Raw genomic sequence first — 24,261 nt, forward strand, 5'->3', positions numbered from 1 at the left:
CAACTATTAATTCTATTCGAAGTAAACATTTTCCAGTCCAATCAGATTGAACGTTCTTTCACGAACTTTCTCCCTGAGAGTTTATTTAATGCTTATCGGTATAAGCATACCCGCATAGATATAAAACTGACTAAACTTATCTTACAGTTTAGCATTAATGCCTTTTCAGATATAATATATAAATAAACAGTATCCTACACTAGTTCTCTAGTTTCTACTTAGTGCAAGTTTAAAAAATCAATAGATTCCATCGATTGAATCCAATAGCTATTACGGTGAGAGAGACGAAGTGTTTGATTCAAGCGGAAGGTAAACTAACTGTAACGTAATACGTTCCAGGAAATAGTCTTAAGACGCAGCTACACCTTTGCCAAACTATGCCAAATTCGCACATTAGCATGCAAGTAGATAGTTTATTTGGATTAGCCGGAACAAGTTGGCCTGAATGTACTTGCCAAGTATATGTTTTGGAGTGCTCCTGCAGCATCCACACGTTTGTACTAGGTTAGCATTGTTTTAGAGCTTCCAACAGATAAATAGTTGTGCTTTTTGTATTATTATTTTATTAATTAACTCTAGTTTATAGAGAGCATGTAGTATATAAAACTCTAATAATTGAGTGAAAATACATTGTTTCGAATATTATAAATAAATTTTAACGGTTTAATTTAATTTAACACAGCATAAATATACATTCATAAACACATAATATGTCTGGATAATTAAATTAACAAGTAAATGATAAAACTTCTACTAAGAAAGTTATATTTATAGGTTATGTGGGACTAATTCTATAATTTGTAATCATATACTACCTACTTCAGCAATTTTCAAGTTTCCTTTCATTTCCTATATTTTTATTTTGTTCCTCCTTATAATAAAAAAAGTGTAAATCGAAGATAATAGCCGACACAAATTCAACGTCTAATGTTTGCTTCTCTGGAACTCACAAGCGTGTGGATACCGATGTTTGTTACTTTCTTTGTTTACCAAGCATTTGCAGGTATTTAGGTTTTGTGGCTAGTGGCCACACTGTTACATTAAAACCTGATCCAAATGTTTAGGTTTTAGAGTAAAAAGCCAAATTTTATCGCTACCGTAGATAAGGAACTAAGCAATCCACTCTTGGTTTTGAAATTGAAAAATAGAATTTATTTATTTTTTTTATATAAAAAAAAATCCAAAAAGATAGATGAATAAATATTATAGTAAATATGGAAATGGAAAGTCTCCGAAACAGTACTAAAACATGAATATGTATTATGATATAAATACGCAAGCTAAATTTAAATCAGGAAAAAAAATTATAAAAACATATTTATTCACATCTGGTATCATCATCATTTAATTTATAAATTCCCAATATTATTAAAATATCTCCATTTTAATGCCTCACTATTCCGTAAGAATGATATTCGAGATTTTTCACTCTTTTTAACAATTTAGCACCAGTAAAGTAAAATAGCAGTTCACAGATTATCAGGGCTCCATATAAGTAATGCGGCCGGTTTTTATCCAGTAAAAAGAACACATTAGCGAAATCTTATAGAAGAATAGACATGCAACAAAGACATCGATGACTAAGAAGAAAGGTCAAAGTGATTGCAACAAAATGGAGGTCAGTGGCTCCAACCCAACCTGACCTACTCCCAACCACCTGTCTGTTGTAATTCCAATCTGCATTTCGACGTTGTCATACCAGTCAAGAGTTATAAATAAAGGGATATAATAAATATAAAAGTGTTAAGGATGGTATGATTAATAATGTTCTACTTGAGATGGTAACAACAAATGGTCAACAGGTCCTCTTCCTACCGAAGCGACGCCATTTGATTAAGAGCCACCATTTAGCCATCCTTTGTCCCAGGCAGGACAAAACGTCGATAAAGGATCACATACACCTTGAGGCGAAACATTCTTAGCCAATGACGTTGAAGGCTTGGAGGCCTTCACTTGTTCCCGGTGAATACAAAGCCACCTTGATTAATGATATGCGCTCTCGACTCTTCTATTTCTGTAAACAGGACTACAAATCTCCTTCGCCAAACAGACCCCTGCAGAGCTCATGAAGACCACAAATATATGACACGATATTTTACTGTTGTTGGATCAGAAAAGAGCTGATTCAGTTTGTTTGTGTACTTCTTTGTGTTAGGAAAATATTGGCGAAGATTCTACACCTGCTTTTTTTTTTTTTTTTATTTCCTGAGTTCATATTCGCACTGTAGGTCGTGACTAAGAAGATTTTATATTCTTTTTGGCATCGACGTGAATTCAAAACATTTTAAAAAAAAGGAAGATACAAAGAAAATAGGTGCTACAAAATATTCGCTATGGGTGGTAGAATTGTTCTCTACCCTAAGTCAGATTCAAGAAAGATTTGAAAAAACATAATAAATAAATAAAAGTTCTGATTTTATTTTAGTTTCTTAAGTGATCTCGAAATGTAACCAGATTTTTGTTTTCAGTGAAAGGAAGAATTTAACAATAATGTACAACACAGCCACATGCATTTATTGTTTTATTGTCCCAATAATCTGCAACTGCCTAACTTTAAATTAATGTTATTAGTATTACTCAATATGCAAACTTTAGAATTTCGGTATTGGAAATTACATAAAAGCCCGACAAAAATCCCACTAGTCAGAGAATCACAATTATAGGAAAATGAAAAAACAAATATTTTTAACTTATATATAGTCAGGGGTACGGTCAAAACGGGACACATGTAGTTAATAACTATTTATTTTCCGACGTTTCGCCCCACTTTGTAGAGCTTCATCAAAGCTAAAAAGATACAAAAACAACTAAAAATATTTTGACAAAGTAAGATAATAATATACAAAAATATAAATTAAAGTAGGGTTAAAATTATATAAAAATAAGTGAAAAGAAAATTTTATAGAAAGGATAGAAGAAATAAAATAGTATTAATATAAAATAAAGAATGACGAGAATAGGAAAAATTACGCAAACTACAAGGTTAAAAATTTACAGGCAGTAACACCTAAAATTAGAAAAGTAGATATGAGAAAATAAAATTTAACACATTAAAAGACGGAAATTAAACAAGTAAGTTGAGATCAAATAAAGATTGAGAAAAGATAAAATAAAATAAAATTAATAATAAATAAGTAAACAACAAATCAGGACCACCCATCTGTTCAAGTTTAGAGCTATCGAGACTTTGTCAGAAAATCGGAAGAATACAAGCATAATAATATTATAGTTATATAAATTATTACACATGTAGATGTTATTGTTAGGTTAAGTGATAACTTGTGACTAATAATTATTTAGTTATTTATTTTTTTTTTTATTTTAGTATGTATGAGATCATTCATCAATATTACCTATTGCCCACAACTGTGTGGCAGATTGTAATATCTATCAATAAATAAATCTATCAATAAGAAAAAAAAAAAAGTATTGTTTGTAATTTTAAAGATATAGAGCTCCGAATGAAAAATTAATTTTTTTTAACGTTTTAAAACAACCGCCATTTTTTATTCCACCTACCTATACTTGGCAGACTCATAAATTTTGATTTCTAGTAATTGTGCACATTTTAAGAGTTTTTTTTTATTATTATTTTTTTTTTATTTATTTTTTTTTCTTCTTCTCTTTTTTTAATTTATTTATTTCTATTTTTTATTTTAGTATGTATGAGATCATTCATCACTATTACCTATTGCCCAAACTGTGTGTCAGATTGTAATATCTATCAATAAATAAATTTAAAAAAATAATTATTTAGAACAAAACTTATAAACGAAAAAGGACGAAAAAAATAAATATAAAAAATAAACATTGACATTTTGCCACGTTCATCTCTCATTCCTGAGAGTGAGATGAAGAAAAAAAAAAAGAATTTATGAAATAAGGGGAGTATTTATGAAATGTAGGAGCATTGAGCCCGTATTGGGACCCTTCTTTCCCTCGTTTTCCAAAAGCAGGTCTGACAGGTGGAATTCCCCTGACGTGAGGATTTTGCTGAATGACCCTATTTTTAGATCTCTTGAATATCTCACTGAAATTTTCTATTAGTCAAATACCTGATTTGAGATTCTGAAAACTAACCCTTCTCTATTCACATAGTTGTATCTTCATGATACGAAATCTGCAATTATAGCAGACTGAAACTGTACGTGCATTATACCAAGAAGAATACATTTATAACACTTAAATATATTTTGTTTGTGTATTGGAAGTACGTGAATTAGACAGACGAAATACCAGTAAGGTGACCGTAATTAGTGAGAAGGAAGGCCTATGACTAGAAAGTAGGCTACAACTTTAGAAAGCTGAGTAGTCAGGCCATTGTTGCTTGAAAGCCACGAAAACGTTCAAGTCAGTTTTATGTATAAATAAATATTTAAAAAAAATCATAAACAACTTTTTTTAATATTTTCATTTATTTTTTATTTATTATTAAATTTGTATTAGTCAGTGCTACGCACGTGCTTCATCGATTTAATACAAATGAAAACATTTGTGATAATTATTAATACTTTTCAATCCATACGAAAGACTTTTATAACTTATTGTAAGTTATAATTATAAAATTATTAACTTAGGAAGAAGTGTGGAATTTACCTGCACAAAATAGGCATAACTGAAACTTTTCAATGGGAAGATGACCGGATGTATTATATTCGAATCAACGAGAAATATAGTTCAAAGTTCTAGATAAAAATCAAAATATTATTTATGATATTATATTAAAGATAACAGACTATGCAAAAATATGTTACATCCATAAACAAACATCTGTTATGTTATAGTATATTATTAAATCAGGTACATTTAACTTAATAAATAATAGCAGTAACAAAGTCTTTGGGCAAACTGTCCAACAGAGATTTCATAAAAAATAGATAATTAATTTTTGGCTGTATGGAATAAACCAATGTCACCCACACGGGAGAAAAAAATTTATATCATAGCTTATAAATAAAAGTTATATCGGAATTGAATTTATCATGATACGAAATTTTATGAAAAAATCATAAATTGTTTCAAAAGTGATGAATGGTAATTTTTAAAATTATGACTGATATAGACACAATTATCTCCGAAACAAATCAGGTATTTTTAGAATCATTCAAACTTTTTCATAACTCAGATGAGCCTGCAGCATTGATAACGAAAGCGACTTAAGATACGCTAAGTGATATACCATTATAATTTGTTTTAACATCAAGGTTTAAGTAGGGTGATTTACTAATTATTTAGGTTGATTGTATATATTTAAATAAAAAATAATTGTAATTAGCAGACTTAATTTCTTTAGTTAAGAACTAATGTATCTTCCAAAATTCATATTTTTATTGCATAAATATAGTAATAATTTTTCAAATAAGCATAAATAATTTTGAATTAAAAAAAAGATTGTCTTTTTCCTGCTAGATTCCATAAATACTCAAGTGTCGCGTCTTGTAAATCAGCAAATTAGAAAAACAAAGAGCAAAGTAGTTTCGTGATTTTATATTTCATAATAATTTGTAATCACTTTGAGGAATTATGAAAATATATACTTGAAAATTGCATATAATGAAAAAATATGCAATTTTAAAACGAATATAAATATCTGCTAATATTATGCGAACTTAACTGTCTGTATCAGACACAATAATATTCTTAATATGAAATATAATAATTTACTATAAAAAATTGATTTTTAAAATTACCAGTCACCAATTGTGAAACAGTATATTATATTTTGACTTGAATATGATAAATTTGATTCGGATATAACTATCATCTATAATAATTTCTAATTATTCAAATAAATAAATTCTTTGTGTTTCCCTCAGTTTGAAATCTCTACGATGGTTCTGTTGTGAAAGGCACAACCTCGTTCCCGTTACAACATGAACCCATGAAACTCTGCACTCCTTTAAATATTGAACACTTGCATTAGATAAATAACATATATGGTAATGTAATATATTAATGTATTCCCTTGGGCATCGGTTAAATATTGAAATACCACGTTTTTAGGGCACCATTTGAAGTAATTTCTAGAGGGAATTATTGTATGACACAATTATGAATTCACTCATCATTTTTTTTTTTTTTTAAATAGAAATTATTTAAGAAATCAAACTAACCTAAAGCGCTTCTCAAGTTAATGAAAAGAAATTATATTTAATTTCTCCAAATTTATTAAGATTTAATTATTTTATTTATATTATTAAATGCAATTTAACTAAAGGCATTTTACGATATTGGAGGCCTTCAAATTATTTTCTGAAATGTAATTTGGGAATTATCAATTTATTTGATATTTGAAACTTTTTTTTTTTTTTATTTGTTTAAGAAGAACGTTACTTCTTGTACAACTAATTCAAAATATTTCTTCACATGAGTCGTTCCTGCAGACTCGTTTAGCACAGTTATTCTATAAGTAAAGATTTTTAAAAAATTGAAATTTTACTGAGATATGTCCACTCGTTTTTGAACTAAACAGCAATAAAGGTCAGAAAAATGGGCTAAAAACAGAGAACAAGTTTTGGTTGTAGAAGCTTCCCTAATATACCAACAGATATGGGGCAAGTAGCATTTTAAAGTATATTAAATAGTACACAAGACTACATACTATAAGTTAAGATAAGGCAAAATTCTCAAAACATAATTTAAAATTTTCTGAAAAAGTAACTATTTTAACATTTTCAAATTCATTCCTTGAATAATGAGGCGTAGATAGTTGACCGTAGATTACTGATTGGAGAAGATGGTCGGGTGGTGCGGTGAGCAAAGAAAAACATAAATAAACAAAAAAATATCGATTTATGCCGACTTTTCGTAGACGCAGATGTTAGGGCCAACTTTCAAAAGTGGTAAAAAATTAGTGGGCCCACGTCTATACTGGTTCACATTAAGGTAACCAATCGTACAACCTTAATTAAATTAAATACTATCATAGCAATCATCGGACGCAGTGGCTGTTTACCATTAATCCCAAGTAAAATTAAATATTTGAACACCATATAATTCACGCAGACACGGTCTGGTAACAGAGTCAGATGAACAACTAAAATGGCGACTGAATTTATACTGTTGAATTTTATAGATTGTTGATCCGTAGCTAGGCAAATAATCCTCACTGACCGTTAATTTTACAATACAAATCATAAATATATCCCTTTATTTTAAAATTAAATACTACAGCTATTTACACATTAATATAACTTGGCATGAACAAGTTATATTAATGTGTATTATTATTATTATTGACTATTTGAGTCATAATGAGTCATTATTTATCATTAAGTCCTAACCGTTTCGCAGAGATTTATAGATAAGAAAGAGTTCAAAACAAAATGAAAAATAACGGCACATATATTGCAGAATAAATGGTATTTTTGAATGGCGAAATGACTAGCATTGCGAAATTTGGAAGCTATAGTTTAGCCAAGAGTTTGTGGGAACTGGATTGGTTCAGATTTACCACTCTCTTAAGGATTTGGACCACTTGTGTAGGATTGCGGAACCTAGATACGTAGAGGCATCCATCCAACCGAACTGAAGAGGGAATGTCATCTTACATAAGGTTCTTTAGGACATACTGACCTAAAATTGAGTGATTGCCAGTAGCATGTTGCAGGGCATTTTCTATTCAATTTTATAACATATTTCTGCTTAAAACTAATACTATTTAGTAATTAAATCGTGAGAAATTTTTAAAATTATTTCCTTCTCTCAACTGACTCTTTGAAATAGCTCCCGACAATAATAGTCATTATTCACTGATGAAACACACGTGTCATCGGAAATTACATAGGAGCAAAGCATGTCAGACTAAAATCACATCAGCAGGTTCGAATAGTTAGCGAGTTAAGTTGTTTGTAGTTTCTATTTGATGCTGTTGAAGCAAGGTCGAATTTTTTATTTCGCGGATGTGGCCAGCTCGTCCTTTGGATGCCTAGATTTTATTTTTATTTTTTTTTTGTTCTTTTTTCTCGGCAAAAAGCTAACTATAGTTCTGAAACTACACAGCACAAATTATAACAATGTTTTAAAATATCAAATTTGTATATACACAAATAAAATATTATCAATATTTCATTTTTATTGCAAAATTTTATTTTTATATTAAGGGAAGCAGGGTAGCTCAGTGAATAAGGCACTACTGCGTCCCAGGATCAGGGTTCAAATCCTGCTGTGGCAGATAATTATTTATTCTCTCCGTCCGTAGCTCAGTTGGTTGAGGCGCAGGTCTTTTCCACCTGGGAACTTTAGCGGCGCCGGTTCGAATCCGGCCTGGGGCGTTGACTTTTTTCATTGAATGATGGTCCCACAAAATGAAAAACTTGACCCTCCTCCCCATGGTTAGAATAGGTTGGTCACCTATAGATAAACCCCCCTCCCAGTATATCATAAAAAAAAGTTACTTTAGCCGTGAGTAAAACTGTGGGTTTGTGAGTCCTCCTGTAACCCACTCCTTCTCTGTTAAGTGGTTACCCTTAATTCGGGAAAAATCAGCGGTTGAGCATGATCTTGAACAAATCACCACCTTGTACAATAATTGTAATAGAAATCAGTGCTTCCTTACAAAGTATTGAACCCCAGACCTTCCATTGGTTGTAGTGGTTCAGTTTTTTTTTTTTATGTTACAGTATTTTATAAAATAATAGATTATTATTAGTTCAAATATTTTATTGTAAATATAAAAAAATCTGTGTATTGCAAATGGATAGTAGTGGCTTCTAGAATGTTCTTCCATTCAATTTGTCATTCCTATAACTCTAATTAATCATTTTAAATATACTAACAAACCAAGGATTACGAGTAAATATTCATTAACATTTCATAATGGGAGTAGGATACAACTCCAACTTGATTTAACAACTTATTGTCATTTATTGAAATTTCAATATCTGTCGTTTCATAAATATTCGATTGTTCCTTTGGCGCAATGGTTGTGTAGGATTAACAGAAGAACAACAATTACTCATGTAAATCTCAAAACATTCCTCATTGAGTTTTATTGAATAATAAAAAAAAATCTTAGTGCAATACCTGACTGCCTATGTGAATATTTTTCATCTTTAATTTTGTAGCATACAACATTCTTATTATTCTATACTTATTTACGATTACATAACACCACAAAAAATAAAATAATTTTTTTTAGATACTGCTCAGCAGTACTACATTCAGTGGGAACATTGCTACATCAAGCTATACAATTCTACGTTGTAGAGAGGTTATACAAAAAGACTCAGGAGACTCAATTGATAACATTATAAAACTATTAAAAGAAAACCAATATTTCACAAAAACATAATAACAATAATAAAACTAGATATAAAAAAAAATCATACTTGATATAGAAACGTAAAATTTATTATAAAATATGATATACTTAAAAAAAAAAAGAAAAAAGGGGAAAAAAGAAGGAAAAAGGGTAAACAAATAAAAATGTTGCACACTCGGAAATATAACTGGAAATAAAATTCCTTATAAATGAAAGTATAGAAAATACTATTATGAATAATATATAATACAAAGGAAAGCAGAGTAGGAAATTGCTTTCACTTAATGCCAATTGACATAAAGCGCTTTACACTATCAATCCAAATTACCTATAAAAAAAAAACTGAACCGCTACATTCCAAGAAGGATCAAGGGTGCAGTAATTTGTAAGGAAGTACTTTTACTAGACCAATGGTTGTGCAAGGAGGTGATTTGGTCAGAATGCCCGACCGCTAGATTTTTACCCAATTAAGAGTACTCGTTTTATGAGGCTGGGTTGACCCGATTATCTGGCACAGCCGGATTGGAACCCGGGTCCAGAGGTTTCTATTGCTTTGCCTAACAATAGGCTACCCAATCCCAAAGTTACCTATAAGAACATTGAAACTACAAATAACAGGAAATCCAAAAGGGACGTAATGAGCAAACATTATCACCCGGAAAACATCAACGTAACCTAACCTCCACTGATTGTCCTACGTAAGGCCATGTACAGGATATCTGGGAGGATCTGTACAGGATATCTGGGAGGATCTTCGTGAGATGATTTGAAAAATAATGTGACGATATGGAATTTAGCAAGTACTTACACATCGTATATATGAGATAGTATCATTGTGTGTAAATTTATTTCTAACATAAATTTCATTAGAACCTTTAAGAATGTAGAGAGTGATAATATGGTTTGATTCGTAGCAGTTATTTGTTTGAGGAGTTTATGTGAAATATTTCTCCTAAAAGTAATGGGCTGTAAAAAAAAGTTGTTACCTATTCATATAAAGGCACAATAAAATAATTGTTTACCTTTACGTCTTAGTTTACGTTTACTTTCAAATTGTATGGATTTGTTGTATTTAGTTCTGATTATTAAATTCTATATTAAAGAATAAAATCTTAAATAGTAATTCAGTATTGAACATGGAAGTGATAAAGGACAATTTGGGGATTTATTTGCGGTTTGAACTTAAATGTTAAAATCTAATTGAACTGGGGAAGCACATACTATGTCAGTGATAGAGATGCTGCTATGTGATGATTCACAAAGCCCTTAGGTGAACTCTTGCACCACACCAAAGCCAGACCTCACATATCCAAAGTGATGAAGCAAAAATTCTTGAGTCTTGAGAAATCCTTTCTCATCCTGCTTATCCAGCAGATTTAGCTCAGATTACCTCTATTTTCGGTCTAAAGATCATTTTGTAAGGGAGGAGAATTTCGGAACACATAAATAGATGGGACAAAAGATAAAATATTACTTCAGTAAAAGATAAATTCAATTTTTTTTTTCATTTAGTATTGAGAAGATGCTTAAAGATTGATCGGAGATAGAGATAGAACACCATAGAAAATACTTTATGGATTAAATTTATTATGTAATGTTATTTTTATTTTTATAAAGCTAAAAATATAATTAGATGTTGTATAAAAGAGATAATGACATTGTGAAGAGACTACTGATTGGTAGTACGCCTATAACGTTTCTACATAGAAAGTCTCGAGACCATCTTCTTTTCAAGCACTTTGAAGGATTATTGGGAATAGAAGAGGAAGTGGGGTTTGGGTGATCAGAGTTTTTTTATGGAAGAATTGATATCTTATTCAGACTAGGTCGGCTATATGTATTAAGAAGTTAATTTTAAGCAACACTAAGGTGAATTTCAGTATACATGATTTTATTTCTGACAAAGTAAGGAGCATTTTCGATTGTAAGGATTGTCTTCGAGAGGAATTCCATAGATCATTGAATCCCCAAAATTCAGGAGGCCTTATTATTATTGAGAGCTTAGACCGTTTGTCTAGTAACAGTCGGAACCAACGTGCAGTTTCCAGTATTTTCAGTCTAGTAAGAGGATTCCAAGTTAATCGTACATTTTTTAAAAATTTTACTATTTTTTATTCAACTTTTATTACAACGAATGTATTAATAATAAAATCCCTATTTACATAATATAATTAGTAGTCACAAACAGGAGAATCTCACACATCCACATACGATTATATCGTTTGGACTCTTGATGACGTCCGTTTCGCAACAACAGGCCATTATTACATCATTGAAGACACGGATTGCCAATTAGAAAAAAATTAATGCAGTTAAATAAGCGAGATGACGGCAAGTGAGCAAGCGATAAATCCTGACAAATAGCTTGAGTGATCATACCTCTTCAGCCATGAAATATGGATGCACTAGATATAGCGATATGAATCTTGAAGCACTTAGTTAGAAAATTAATATTATTATTATTTTTTAATAACTGAAATTTACAACTGTAAATTAAGTATACATCTAGTAAATGTGATATGAATTATATAACGATGGGACGGTATATTCTACCCCTTGATAGAATTCCAATAACATTTCGAGCTAGATGGTCTCAATACCATATTTCTTTTCGATGCCTAGGAGGATTATAAGGAATTGAAGGATATGCAAGGTTGAAAACAAGCTGGTTAGTGAGAGTATCACAGAAGGGTTGATAACCGGTTTTGGTCAAATCGATAAAATTTGAAACATTGAGGTCATTGTGGATGATTTTATTTTTGACAAAATAAGGAGCATTGATGATTTTGGATAGTAAGGATTGGATAAAAGAAGAATCCGGTGGTTTAGTGGAGCCCCGAAACTCAACTCCGTAAATGCAAATAGACATTATAGTCAAGTAGTATTTTTTTGATTAATTGGAAGTTAAGACTGCTTGTCTTGTTATTATAGTCGGAATCGAAGTGCAGTTGAAAAATTAACATTATGTCTTGGAATAACCAGAAATATTCATAACTATTTTCCTTCTTTTTATTTTATCATAATTAAATTATTTATTTTTTTACCAAGATATTCGATGGACAATACGGAAGACAAGCACAGAATATAGCATAATTTGAAATAATTGAAAATTGAAACATAAGCGTCTATCCATCACATAGTTTACTATAAAAGATAAAAACAAAATGTGTGTTATTATATTATATAATAATATAAGAAACGTAAATATATGATGTTATGATGTAGATATAATCATCCAATAACTAGATCTTAATTGAAAGATTCCCCACCATTGTTTGGATGTCCCGCTGCCCTCGCCCAAGAACATCGGCCTTCCCACGAATGCCGTTTTGTATTGTCCGCAAAAGAATCAGATAAACGTCTAAGTTACTTCGACCTTGGCCCGCAATCCGAGCTCTTTGGTTAAATCGTTTGGAAAAAGTACACGGTCGTATATTTCAATGTTAATGGGCGGGAAGAAAAAAGCATTCTCAATGCGATGCATTCATGACATTATGGAATGCATACACGGCAGCAAAGGATAAGCAGGTATTGAGAGGGGCAAATGTTTTGAGGAACCTTGCAGTAGCTCGAGTAATTTCTTAGCTATGTTTATATATTTTTTTATTATTGTTATTTAGGAACTAAATTTATTTTATTGCTGTTTCCATCATTTTAGTTTTATACCTTTTTTATATTTTTCTAAAAAAAAAATAAACTTTTGTACTGTATTGAAGGTTTAATTTGATTCGTTTTTATATAATTACTTTGGTGGCACTTTAGCTCAAATATTTATTATAACATTTTCTCTAGGCGGTTAATTATAAGATATGAATATTTACATTTATATATTGCTGTCTTAATTAATTTTTAAAAATTATACAAACATAATTTTTTACCACAATATTACATTAAATTGTTAGAATAGATTTTTGTGCGATATTAATCCTATGACGCTAAATTACCTTGTATTTCTTATACTCGTAAAATGATGATTTTTTTTATACCTTGATTCTTTATTGATGTTGTTATTGAGCCAAAAATAGCTAATTTAGCTGATTATTTGCAGTGGTTTCACTTACAACAATAATAAAATTCTGTTCATTTCGCCTTTTATAATTTTCGAATGCTGTTTGAAAAACTGAAAATAATCAAGTAGTTTTTTTTTATGAACAAGATTTAATTTTATGGTTCCAGGATGGAGGTAAATGATGTGGAGACGTATAGGATTTATTAATAACAAAAAAAAGTAATTTGTCATGAAAATAAAAATAAACAATTTCACTATTTATAAATATATTGCAATTAACGCTAACAATATTTAAACTATAAATTACTTTGTTATTCACGTTAGGTTATGGAAACGAGTAGAATATTAATTACTTTACTATCACAAAAACTTATTAAAGCCATAAAAAAGTATATATATAATTACAAATTAGGTAACTATATTTTTATAACTATTTTTGTTTATAGTTTCTGACCAACAGACTATTTTTTTATAAATTCGAAAATCTAGGCATTTTTTAAAAAACCTTTGAATTTAATTAGGGAACTTAATCTTTTCCCTTGGTCATATAGTAAAAAAAGTTCTTAGCGACGGTCAACCCCGGGCAGGAAATACTAGGCGACGGCGATATGCAAACTACAAGTTGCGGTTGACGTCAACACTTCGGGATTTCCAGCCTAACCAATCAGCATGAACATTAAACACCATTATTGGGAACCTTGGGTCATTACAAGAGGCTGCAATCACCCTAATTACTTTGCTATACTTATTACAATCTCTACCCAACTACCCTCATTACCTGCTCCAAAAACTTGCGGAGGATTCGATAACCCAAGTCACGTTTGACACGTACCATTGGCTGGTAGAATAGGCCGATGGTGCGTAGAGTTCTTCATTAAGTATCATTGTTCAAGGATCCTATCCTTAATGTATTTTTATATATCATAGTATTATTGGAGGATCTTAAAATATTGAGTTTCTAAAATAGTAGTAAATAACAAATAAGTAAACGTTTTGGCTATTCATCACAAAGACAGAAAAACATAACATAGTACATCAACGATATTTGATTATTTAACAATATAATTCGATTACTTTAGTGCAAAAAGGTGGATATACATTTCACTCATAATAATAAAATAATCCATTATCTAAAACGTGACTAATTATAATGATGATATAATACATCAAATTAATTTCTTATAAGCTGTAAAGGAACAACATTAAATCAGTTTACAACATAGGTTATAATTGGTAATATCAAGGTTCTGTCTTATTAGTAATGTTTAGTAGACATGTTGCGTAAACCTCATGGGCGGTGGTATTATAAAATGAGTTGAGATTGTGCCCAGAAGGGTGATTTCGTAACAGAAACAAATTTAAGAGGTTGTAGATGGTGTCAGTAATTTTTTTATTACTGGCACAATCTCATCTCATTAAGAGGGTGAGATTAGACAACCATTAGGTTTTTTTTTTCTGAGGGATCAAAAATAAATTTTATCCGGGCCCAAAATGGTAATTTCATCCCATGTAGTTTATTCATTTTAATCATAATAGAATAGCATGGCATCTAAAAAAAGTACAGTAATAAAACTTCGTAGATAATACCTTTAAAAAATTCATTTACTGCAGCATTAAGTTGAGTTTTCATTCACAAGAAACCAACACTTTTCACAAGTTTCAAAAAAGTTATGAAGTAGTGAATTTTTTATTAAAAAAATACGAGTGATTAACAGTGAAGATTGTGATTAAGAGAAAACTAATGGATTAAATAACAATCCACCAGAGAGCAGAGCACTTATTTGCTGAATTCCTTGTTGGCCTATTCTCACCCTACTGGGCACAATCTCAATTCAATTCACGCAACATCACCGCATCAAGGTTCAATGATGAAATTATGCAACGTGTCTTCTAGTACGGTCTATTCTTTATAGCTATAACACTGATAAGTGCGAACCTATATGACTGATTAAAATCTATGTTCCAAACTGGTTTAATATTATACCTTTACATCTCACAAGGAATTAATTTGATATCATCATATTAATTAATCACGTTTTAGATAATGAATTATTGTATTATTATGAGAGATTGGTTCATCTGATTAGTTAGATCTAGTGGAATAGTGTAAGGCGCGATAGAGATTGCAAGTTTAGACCTAGCAGCTAAGTGCAGATGACAGCCACTTAGCACTTAACGACCGAGCTTTGGCGGGACCGAGGATCTGCAGAGGTGAAAGAGTCAACAACCTCTACACTACCTTCAGGGCTCAGGACCTGCCAGCAAGGCTAATAGAAACCTCTCTTGTACAAATTATATTTTGCCTAGCAGTTGGTTGCTTTTGTCTGGTGTTGGTTTCCTCTCTTCTTTGGAAAGGAGATCGGATAAGGTGTAATAATTTTTTTTTTTATTGACGAAATGCGGATTATTTCAGAATATTCTACAAACTATACTTGAATTTGATCATCTGTCATTTATAACTGTACTAGTCTGAATTCCCTTCTATACTAGTCGGAAATATTTTTGTAATCCAGACTTTTTACACCATTGTATAATTAAAGCATACGGAGAATCACCACTAATAAATTAAGCTCCATTGGTATTGTCGTTTTTGAAAAACAGAGATCAATACCAAAGCTCTTCCTGGTAAATGATAAAGTTTGGAGAAAAGACACGCTTATTACGTTCTATGAAACGCTTCAAACAATTAAAAATTATTAACTTTCGTATTTTATGTACCATTGAATATAAAAATCAATTTATTATTATGGCCTTGATTTTGAATCGGGAAGCATAACAATGGTTTATGATTGAACATAATTTGCTCTTTACCAATACGCAGGCAGAAACATACATGGGTATATTACACACTCATGTATGATGGATATACTACAAATCAAGTATTTTCTATAAGTAAAAAAAAAAACTAATATAAAATAAAATTAATGTTTGTTGAACTCAAGATTAATTTAAAAAAACAAAACTCAATTAAAAAATAAATGTAAATACTTCGTTGTAACTCTATAATTCCTTCATATTTTTTTTATGACCTATAGCAAGATTGCAAGAGTTAAGCTGAGTTCAAGACTAAATGTAAGCCAATCCTGATTCACTCCTTAGTTCGGAATAAAATGTTCTCGAGGATTAACTCAAGAATAAAGTTAATCCATAACTAGTTTATTTCAAGGCAACGCCTTCTTTTTTTAATCGTAGTTTTTAAAAGTAGTTAATTTAACGCTAGGTTAACTTCAATCTTAGAATAAATTAACCCTTGACTTGGCAATTCCTGCCATTATTGTTTCAATAAACTGTTGTATTTTATTTTTTATATTATTATTTATTTTTTATTTAATTTATTTAATTTAAGACCTTAATTTCATCTTAAAATGGAATGAGATGTTATAACGTTACACTGTTAAATGTCACACTGATTTTGTTTTTATTATTTATTTATTAGAATACACATATAAAACGAAGGCCATTCTTATCGGTTCCAAGCGCCTCCTTCATACCCTCCCTTACTGTCCTCTACTTTTCCTTAACAACCAACCGATTCACTTCTATCCTACAATAAAAAACCTTGGTGTCACCTTTGATCAACACCTCTCCTGGAATAACCATATTTCCCAAATTACACGCAAATCCATAACTGTACTCAAACAATTCCTAAAATTCCGTAATTCCATTCCTCAGAACACTCGTCAGCTCCTAGTATCCTCTCTCGTCTTCCCCCAATTCAACTACGGATCCTTGGTGTATGGAGGGCTATTTGCAGGACTAGAGTTGAGACTGAAGAGACTCATGAATTGTTTTGTAAGATTTATCTTTGGGTTCCCTAGGCACTCTCAAGTCTCCCGCTGGTATTCCGAGTTGAAGTGGCTCTATCCAACCTCCCGAAGGCAATACCTCCTTGGTGTTTTTCTATTCCAAGTTCTTAACATCAAAAAACCTACCTATATCATAAATCTCCTCACTCTTCGTTCATCCATCCACTCATTAAACACCAGATCCCATTCGAATGATTTATATATGCCCTCCTATAGAACCTCCTTCTTTAGCAAATCCTTCGTCATGCGTGCAACCTCCATCTGGAATTCTCTTCCCATCTCCATTCGCCAGTCCTCATCCATTCTCTCCTTTAAACAACACCTATTCCTTCATTTATTGAATAACCAAACCTTCACATCTTTGTAATCAAGTAAATAGGCAGGTATTGATTAACATTATAAACAGTAGTAAAGCCAATATACCAATGTAATTTCATTCTACTATCTGAAAATTTGTAAACGCTCGCCAGATAAAAATCTCACTATATGAACCATGTAATTATTCTTAGGGGACATATGTCCCAGAATAAAGTTATTTTTTCGTTTCATATATTTAAATAATAATTACAAACCTAAATAAAATAATTGAGTTTAATTAAACTGTTTAAATGCTGTAATAGGACATGATGCGTGTTTATCCTTGATGAGTCGTGTTCTGAAGGACCTCAACATAGCAACAGAAGTTCGTCAGCCCTGTAAATTGAACCCGTCGGCCTTACAGATTCACATCTCAAGAAAAAAAAATAAAATAAAGGAAGAAACGGAGTTTAAATGATTCATACCCCTCTAATGTTTGACCATGAACCCCGAGTCATAAATCAAATGAGCTCGGTTAGGTCTATTCTTCAATCATTGGCAAAGTAATAAATTTAATCCGGAAAGCCAATACTGAATAATAATAATAAAATCAATAATTGTTATATAGTGCATATTCAATATACATTATTGTTAAGTTAAATATTTTTTTAAACTAATTTTATTGTAAATATGACAATCTATCACAAGTGGGTAAAGTATATAATATAATATAATAAGCAATTAATAATGCAAAATATTACTTGAGTTTTTTATCTTCCTCTGGCCTGGAGAAGGTCACATCCCTAGAATCTATTTCGAAAGACGCATTTCAGAATTTAATGTACGTTAGGAAGTTGCTTAGTATACTATGATATTAGATACACCCTAAAGATAAATTCATAGAGATAGCATCTGACTTGAAATGAATTATGAAATCTTCACATCCACGCAGCCTACACACAGTATCGAAGGCCAGATCACTAAGTCTACATGGCTCAGATATAGAAATACCGTAAATACATGTACAATTTTATACTTATTTGATAATTTCAGTATTTTTTCACTAAGAACAAGAAAAGCTAATGAACAGGAGAATATTTATGCTATGATAAAGGATATGGGAATTCCTCTTAAAATATCAAAGCGGTCGAAAAAGAAATGATTTCTGATTGTTTCATCGAAAAATATTAAATATTAAAATGGATTATTATATTATTAATAATATTAGGCTATTAATAATTAATTATTAATATCTTTTTATTTCATGGAGTTCGGTAAAGGATTCCAGTACATTTCATTACTACTTGAAGATTTGAAAAAAAAAAATACTAAACTTTTAGTGACCAGACAGATTAATAGTCTAGACACCAACAATATTCTTTTGAACTTTTAATTATGCAAACAGGTGAGACCTTGGAACAGCTTCGTCATGAGTAACTAGTTACAAGAAAAAAGTGACTAATTCTGTTACACACCGGAACAACATTGCATTCACGTTAATCTACATATCACACCCTGTTAATTTAGAGCAACACAAATGGAAAAACCTACCTTTTGAGACAATGGGAGGTGTAAAATATTTGATCTTTGTATTAGAACTAATTTTTACTTGCTACCCAATTAAACTATTTGAAGTTGCTTTATAATGAATTCATTTACGATTATGTTTCGTTAAAAAAAAAAAATAACCATCGTGTTATTATATGATTTTCGTTTGTTTTTTTTTACAGTGGATCACATATAACACACTTATTGTCACTTAGAGGATAATAATAGAAACACACTATTAATTAGAGACGGTCTAATCTTATCTTTGAAACATTTTTTTAAAACGGGAAGAGGATACTTACGTTTAAAAATTAGTTAAATCTAGGAAAATCGAAAAATTGGATAATACTGAAAAACGCTGCCAAAAAAAACCGTGCCCGTGTAGGCCTCGGTGCTTCGCGCCGAGGCGACATATTTCCGTGACAACGTATACTCTATGCTAATATTACATAAATATAAATTAAAATCAATCCAATGTTATATATTTGAAATAATAAACCAGTTCACATATTGAATTCAGATATTTATTTTTGCTTGGTTATACATTAATTAATTTTTATACATATGATATAATATCCATATGTTAAACGAAGTCAATTTCCGTTACGGGACACTTTTTCTAACATGGCATCCCGCAAAATGATTTATAAGACGTTGTCACGTCAAAAGTTTTAAACATTTACAAAAGGTTGAACACTAGATACATTGCGTGGCTCTATGGTAAAAACTGCTCCAGACAAGCCCAATTAAACAATATATTTTTGTCTTACGGTGTGGACAATTCGATAATTGAACTCTCATCTGAAATAATGACAATTTCTATTTATATTTTATGTTATTTTGTTTATACATGAGTGTCTTGAGTGTGTATAACTCGACTTTTATACCAGTTTAATTTACATGTAAATTTTATGCTCTTACATTAGGTTTACCAATTCATGATTAATTTACTTTAGCCTTGATGAAGACCTACAGTGGGGTCAAAACGTTGATTATTAATAAATATTTGAAAACTTTTTTTTTTAACCATCACAGGGATAGAGCATCATATAATATCTTTTTTTAATTTAAAAATTTATATTTTATCATACTGGGTTTTATTTATGTGATTCTAACTGGTTACCTTTCCATGTTTGCAGGAAATTACCCTCCGAGAAGGTGGCCAAGTGTTCGACATGTGGAGGAAGCCCCCGGTGGAACCAATCTTCAGGGTCTATGTCTACAACGTCACAAATGCCGATGACTTCCTCAACCGAGGGGACAAACCCATTCTCGATGAGCTTGGCCCATTCGTCTACGTGTAAGTATTAACTTTTTTTTTTTTTTTTGGTTGCCCCAAGACCCAAGACTGAAATCCTAACATTCAAATGAGCCTTTTAGTCTCATAATAACAGAACTCCATAATTTTTTTTTTTTATTGTGTAATATTTCATTCTGTCATAATTTTATACAATGGTGATATGGATCATATAACTCACTCACACCATATTTACAAATATCTAAATTAAATCAGAACAAAATAAGAAACAGAAGATGAAAAAATAATAATAAAAATAAAAAACATAAACTTAAAGTAAAATAATATCTCAAACATAACCATTCCTATTTACAATATTTACATTCAGCCTGGGGAACTCCGAACCGTGCTCTATCCTCCACTTTGGGAGGAAAGAGCAGGACTCCGGAAGATACCGGCGCATCTCCATCTAATCACTGGTATTAAAAGCCAGTGGAGGATGTGTGAGGGCGGTAGTCCATAAAATTAATCTCTATATTTTCAAAATTAATTCTATAACAATTAAGTATTGAATAAATGGTTAAAAGCACAGTATACATTTTAGTAAACTGTTATATCATTATATTTCATTCACACTTTTGCAAATGAAAAATTGTAAAACTTCAGCAATATTCAAGAAACATTAAGAGCAATTTTTATATTTAAAATATTAATTATTTTTTATTAATTTAAATTGTTATAAATGGAAATACATTCTGCTTCTTTCTTGATATAAAAGTCCATAAGCCAATTTGGGTTGCTTCTGGGTCAAGACTCAGGTTAACCTCTAGACCAAGTGTATTCTACCCAGACTAAAATAGTTTAGAAATAAGATAAGCTATGTAATATAATAGAACCCTAACTATACCCCTACTCAAAATTAATTATTATTATTACTGGGGGTTATTTTCTTTTTAGGTGTACAGAGTAATTAATAACACAATACGTTACAAACAGAAATTAAACACTAAAAACAAGAATATTTAATTAGAAGATTGTTGATTGAACGTATGTAATAATTAAAGGAAGATGGTAATTAAAAAAGCAGCTCAAAAAGTACACAACTATTTATGAAGCACCAGCGATTCGTCCCACTTTACTAGTCTTTATCAGGGTTGCTCGATGAAAGTTAAGATTAAGTACTCCAAAGTGCTATATGAATTCCTCGCTTGAATGCCTGCTGGACCATCTTTCTTCATAAAAATATTCAACTTTATTTTTTTATTTAGATTACTGAGAGGTTAAAAAATTTAATTTTAACATCACAATTAAAACTGAATTAACGGTTTTATCACTAGTTAATGTTGCCTACCTGGTCATTGACCTGAATCTGGATAACTGGAGAACAACCAGAAAAGAATTGTGGAGTATTTAAAAAAAAAATCCATATCAAATTGATTAGAGGTAGTAATATTTGTATTAGTCTATAAAAATAATTGGCAAAGTAATCGGTTTGTTAATAATTGTTTGTGATTTTTTTTTTCAAATAACTGGTTACAAATAGATAAAAATTACAAATTAACCCATTATTTCGAAACAACCGCCGATTATTTTAAGTGGTACAAGGTCGAAAATGTTCTCCGGATCAGGAATGAATGGTGGGGCGGAAGTGAAAAGTTAGGATGTCATTGTCACCATTGTGTCTAAGGCGACAATACTACTATCGATGTCGACATCTGGTTTAGAGAGCGAAAGAAAACAAAAATGAATCATTCGTCAACGGAAGAGATTTCTACACTAGAATAGCGAAGAAATTTTCTTATTTTAAAACAATAACAAGACAAGTACGAGTTAATGGTGTTGAAACACAAAACATTTATGGCGATATTTATAGCCAAGAAGTTAATGATGCTTAGTGCGAATAAACAGATAAGTTCTTAAAAGAAAAAGATGAATTACGAATTTCATAAAATCATATTTTATGCTGATGATTTCATCTGATATTTATAGATATACATATGCAGAAATGAAGAAGAAACTGTAACCTTCCGGGAACGAGAGATGTATTCCAAATTATTGACCTGAAAAATTTTGGAAGAAGGAATACAATAAAGACGGTAAGCTACCAAGAAAAGTGAACCCAATTATGAAATTTCGCTTTAACCTCAACGTAAACCAGAGTAACAAGGGTTTAACCAACTCGCCTTTTTTTGGTTTTAATTTTCCTTTAAAGGAGAGTTGCATATGCCAGCCACTTGGGAAAATAAAAATAATAATCGATCGTTATAACCTGCGGATATTATTTTTACATGAAGTGCAACAAATAAGAAGCCATATGTCTGGTTAAATAAATTCTTTTTACTAATTTATTTTTTTCCTGATGATAGGAACCGTGAAAACATGATTGTGAACTCTTTTTTAAACTCGATTGAGAAATGTTTGGTCAATGTTTATGGAAGAAACGTGATTCAAAATAATTATCTACTATTCAACACACCAAGAGCCAGAAGTTGCCACCATCTATAGGTAATCCTGCAAAGCAGCTAACCTGAGGAACCCAAGAGTCAAACAGTGAGATAAAAGAAGAGCTCAGAAGTGAATAATTTTCTTTTTATTAAAAAGAATTCCATCATAACTGAGTAAATTCACATCAGCACTAACGAGGAGTTAATAAGACGAGGATGAATGTCATGTATGATTTCACAGAACACTTCAATAATCACATATATCCGTTCTAACCATCAATACATCTTCCAAATTAAAATTGCATTGTTTACATAAATTTTAAAGTCAATAGTCAAATTCTTACTAACCTCTACTAAGCAAGATTGTAACCTAATACGAGAATTAGAGACTTCATTTTTATTCATAATGCTCAATTATAATTTAAGAGGATAATTTATTTTATCCCTTATTTTCCAACAATAACACTCTATAAATTAATTCTGATATCTTCCGAGTGATATACGTTATTCATTGAGAATTTGTAAAAAATAAACAAAACGATCGTATGAAAAAAAATTGTTTACTAATTAATTACAGGAACCTCTAAGCCAAAGCAAGGTTCTTGTAAGGGATTGTGCAATTTTCAAGAACTGAATCAAACAACATTGAATCCCACATTGTTCCTGGACTCGTCTATAACCCCATTGTAAACACTCAATAAAATGGAAGAGCGCTCCTTGCGCGGAAAAAGAAAAACAAACGGATTAACGGGATTGTGTAAGATCGGGGAATCTAACGACAATGACTTAGTAGTTGGATAACATACTTGGATAACCAATTGCCTGGCCGGACCGATTCAATCGAGTTCGACCGCGCTTACACAATAAGAACGTAGGAGTGACGAAAGTAAAAGATCGGTTTTATACATCAGGTGAATGAGACTTCGGATGTAACAGATGTCCATCGAAGGCTTGATTCAGAACATATCAAAAGGATAGTCAATGGGTTTTAAAGTTTTTCCCTCTGGAACTTCCTAGACGCTTCTCGTTCGGAAAGATATCTATACACTTTAAGGTAGGCTCATGTCAAACCACAGTATACGATCCATCCTTCCAGCTTTAAATGAAACTTACCATAATTGATTCTAAAGCCCACTCAGATAAATTAATTTTTAATAATTTTTTTTAGTTCTTTTTTTGAGAATAAAACTGTCAAATGGAATAAAATTGTTAAATAAAAAAATAACAAAAAAGAAATAGGCGAGTATTGATTGTAAAAGGAAATGTAAAGAGAAGAAAAAAATATATATATATTTGTTTATCATGTAAATATATGTATTATATATATGTCCGATCATGGATTGATTTGTATACTGTGTATTTTGGCAACCCAATGTATTTGGGCAGCATGAATGAATAAAGTATTTCTCTCTAGTATTATCCGAAGCCCCGGAAAGCGGTTTTAACGTGAACTTACGACTTAAAAAAATTTTTATCATGAAATCTACTCAATGGTATTACCATGAAACATTGAAGGGAGTTTGAATTTGTACCCAAAAATTATCTGACTAAATTTCTTTAATTCTTAAAAAAAAAAAAAAAAAAAAACTGAAAATATTTAAATATAATGTTGAGGAAATTAAAAAAAAAAAAAAAACAAAATTTTTCACGATATCACC

At 30.8% G+C, this 24,261-nt stretch overlaps 1 protein-coding gene across 3 annotated transcripts in view; it reads left to right on the forward strand.

Annotated features, from left to right (window-relative positions):
* emp (epithelial membrane protein) overlaps positions 1-24,261 on the forward strand; it is a 234,522-nt gene that overhangs the window by 185,184 nt on the left and 25,077 nt on the right. For all 3 annotated transcript variants that reach the window (XM_067050687.1, XM_067050686.1, XM_067050685.1), the window contains one exon: positions 20,062-20,222. In XM_067050687.1, coding sequence (XP_066906788.1) covers positions 20,062-20,222 — 161 coding nt within the window. The remainder of the gene's footprint in view (positions 1-20,061; positions 20,223-24,261) is intronic.

This window comes from Halyomorpha halys, unplaced genomic scaffold, assembly GCF_000696795.3.
Source record: "Halyomorpha halys isolate HHAL.00 unplaced genomic scaffold, Hhal_1.1 Scaffold813.1, whole genome shotgun sequence".
Taxonomy (NCBI): domain Eukaryota; kingdom Metazoa; phylum Arthropoda; class Insecta; order Hemiptera; family Pentatomidae; genus Halyomorpha; species Halyomorpha halys.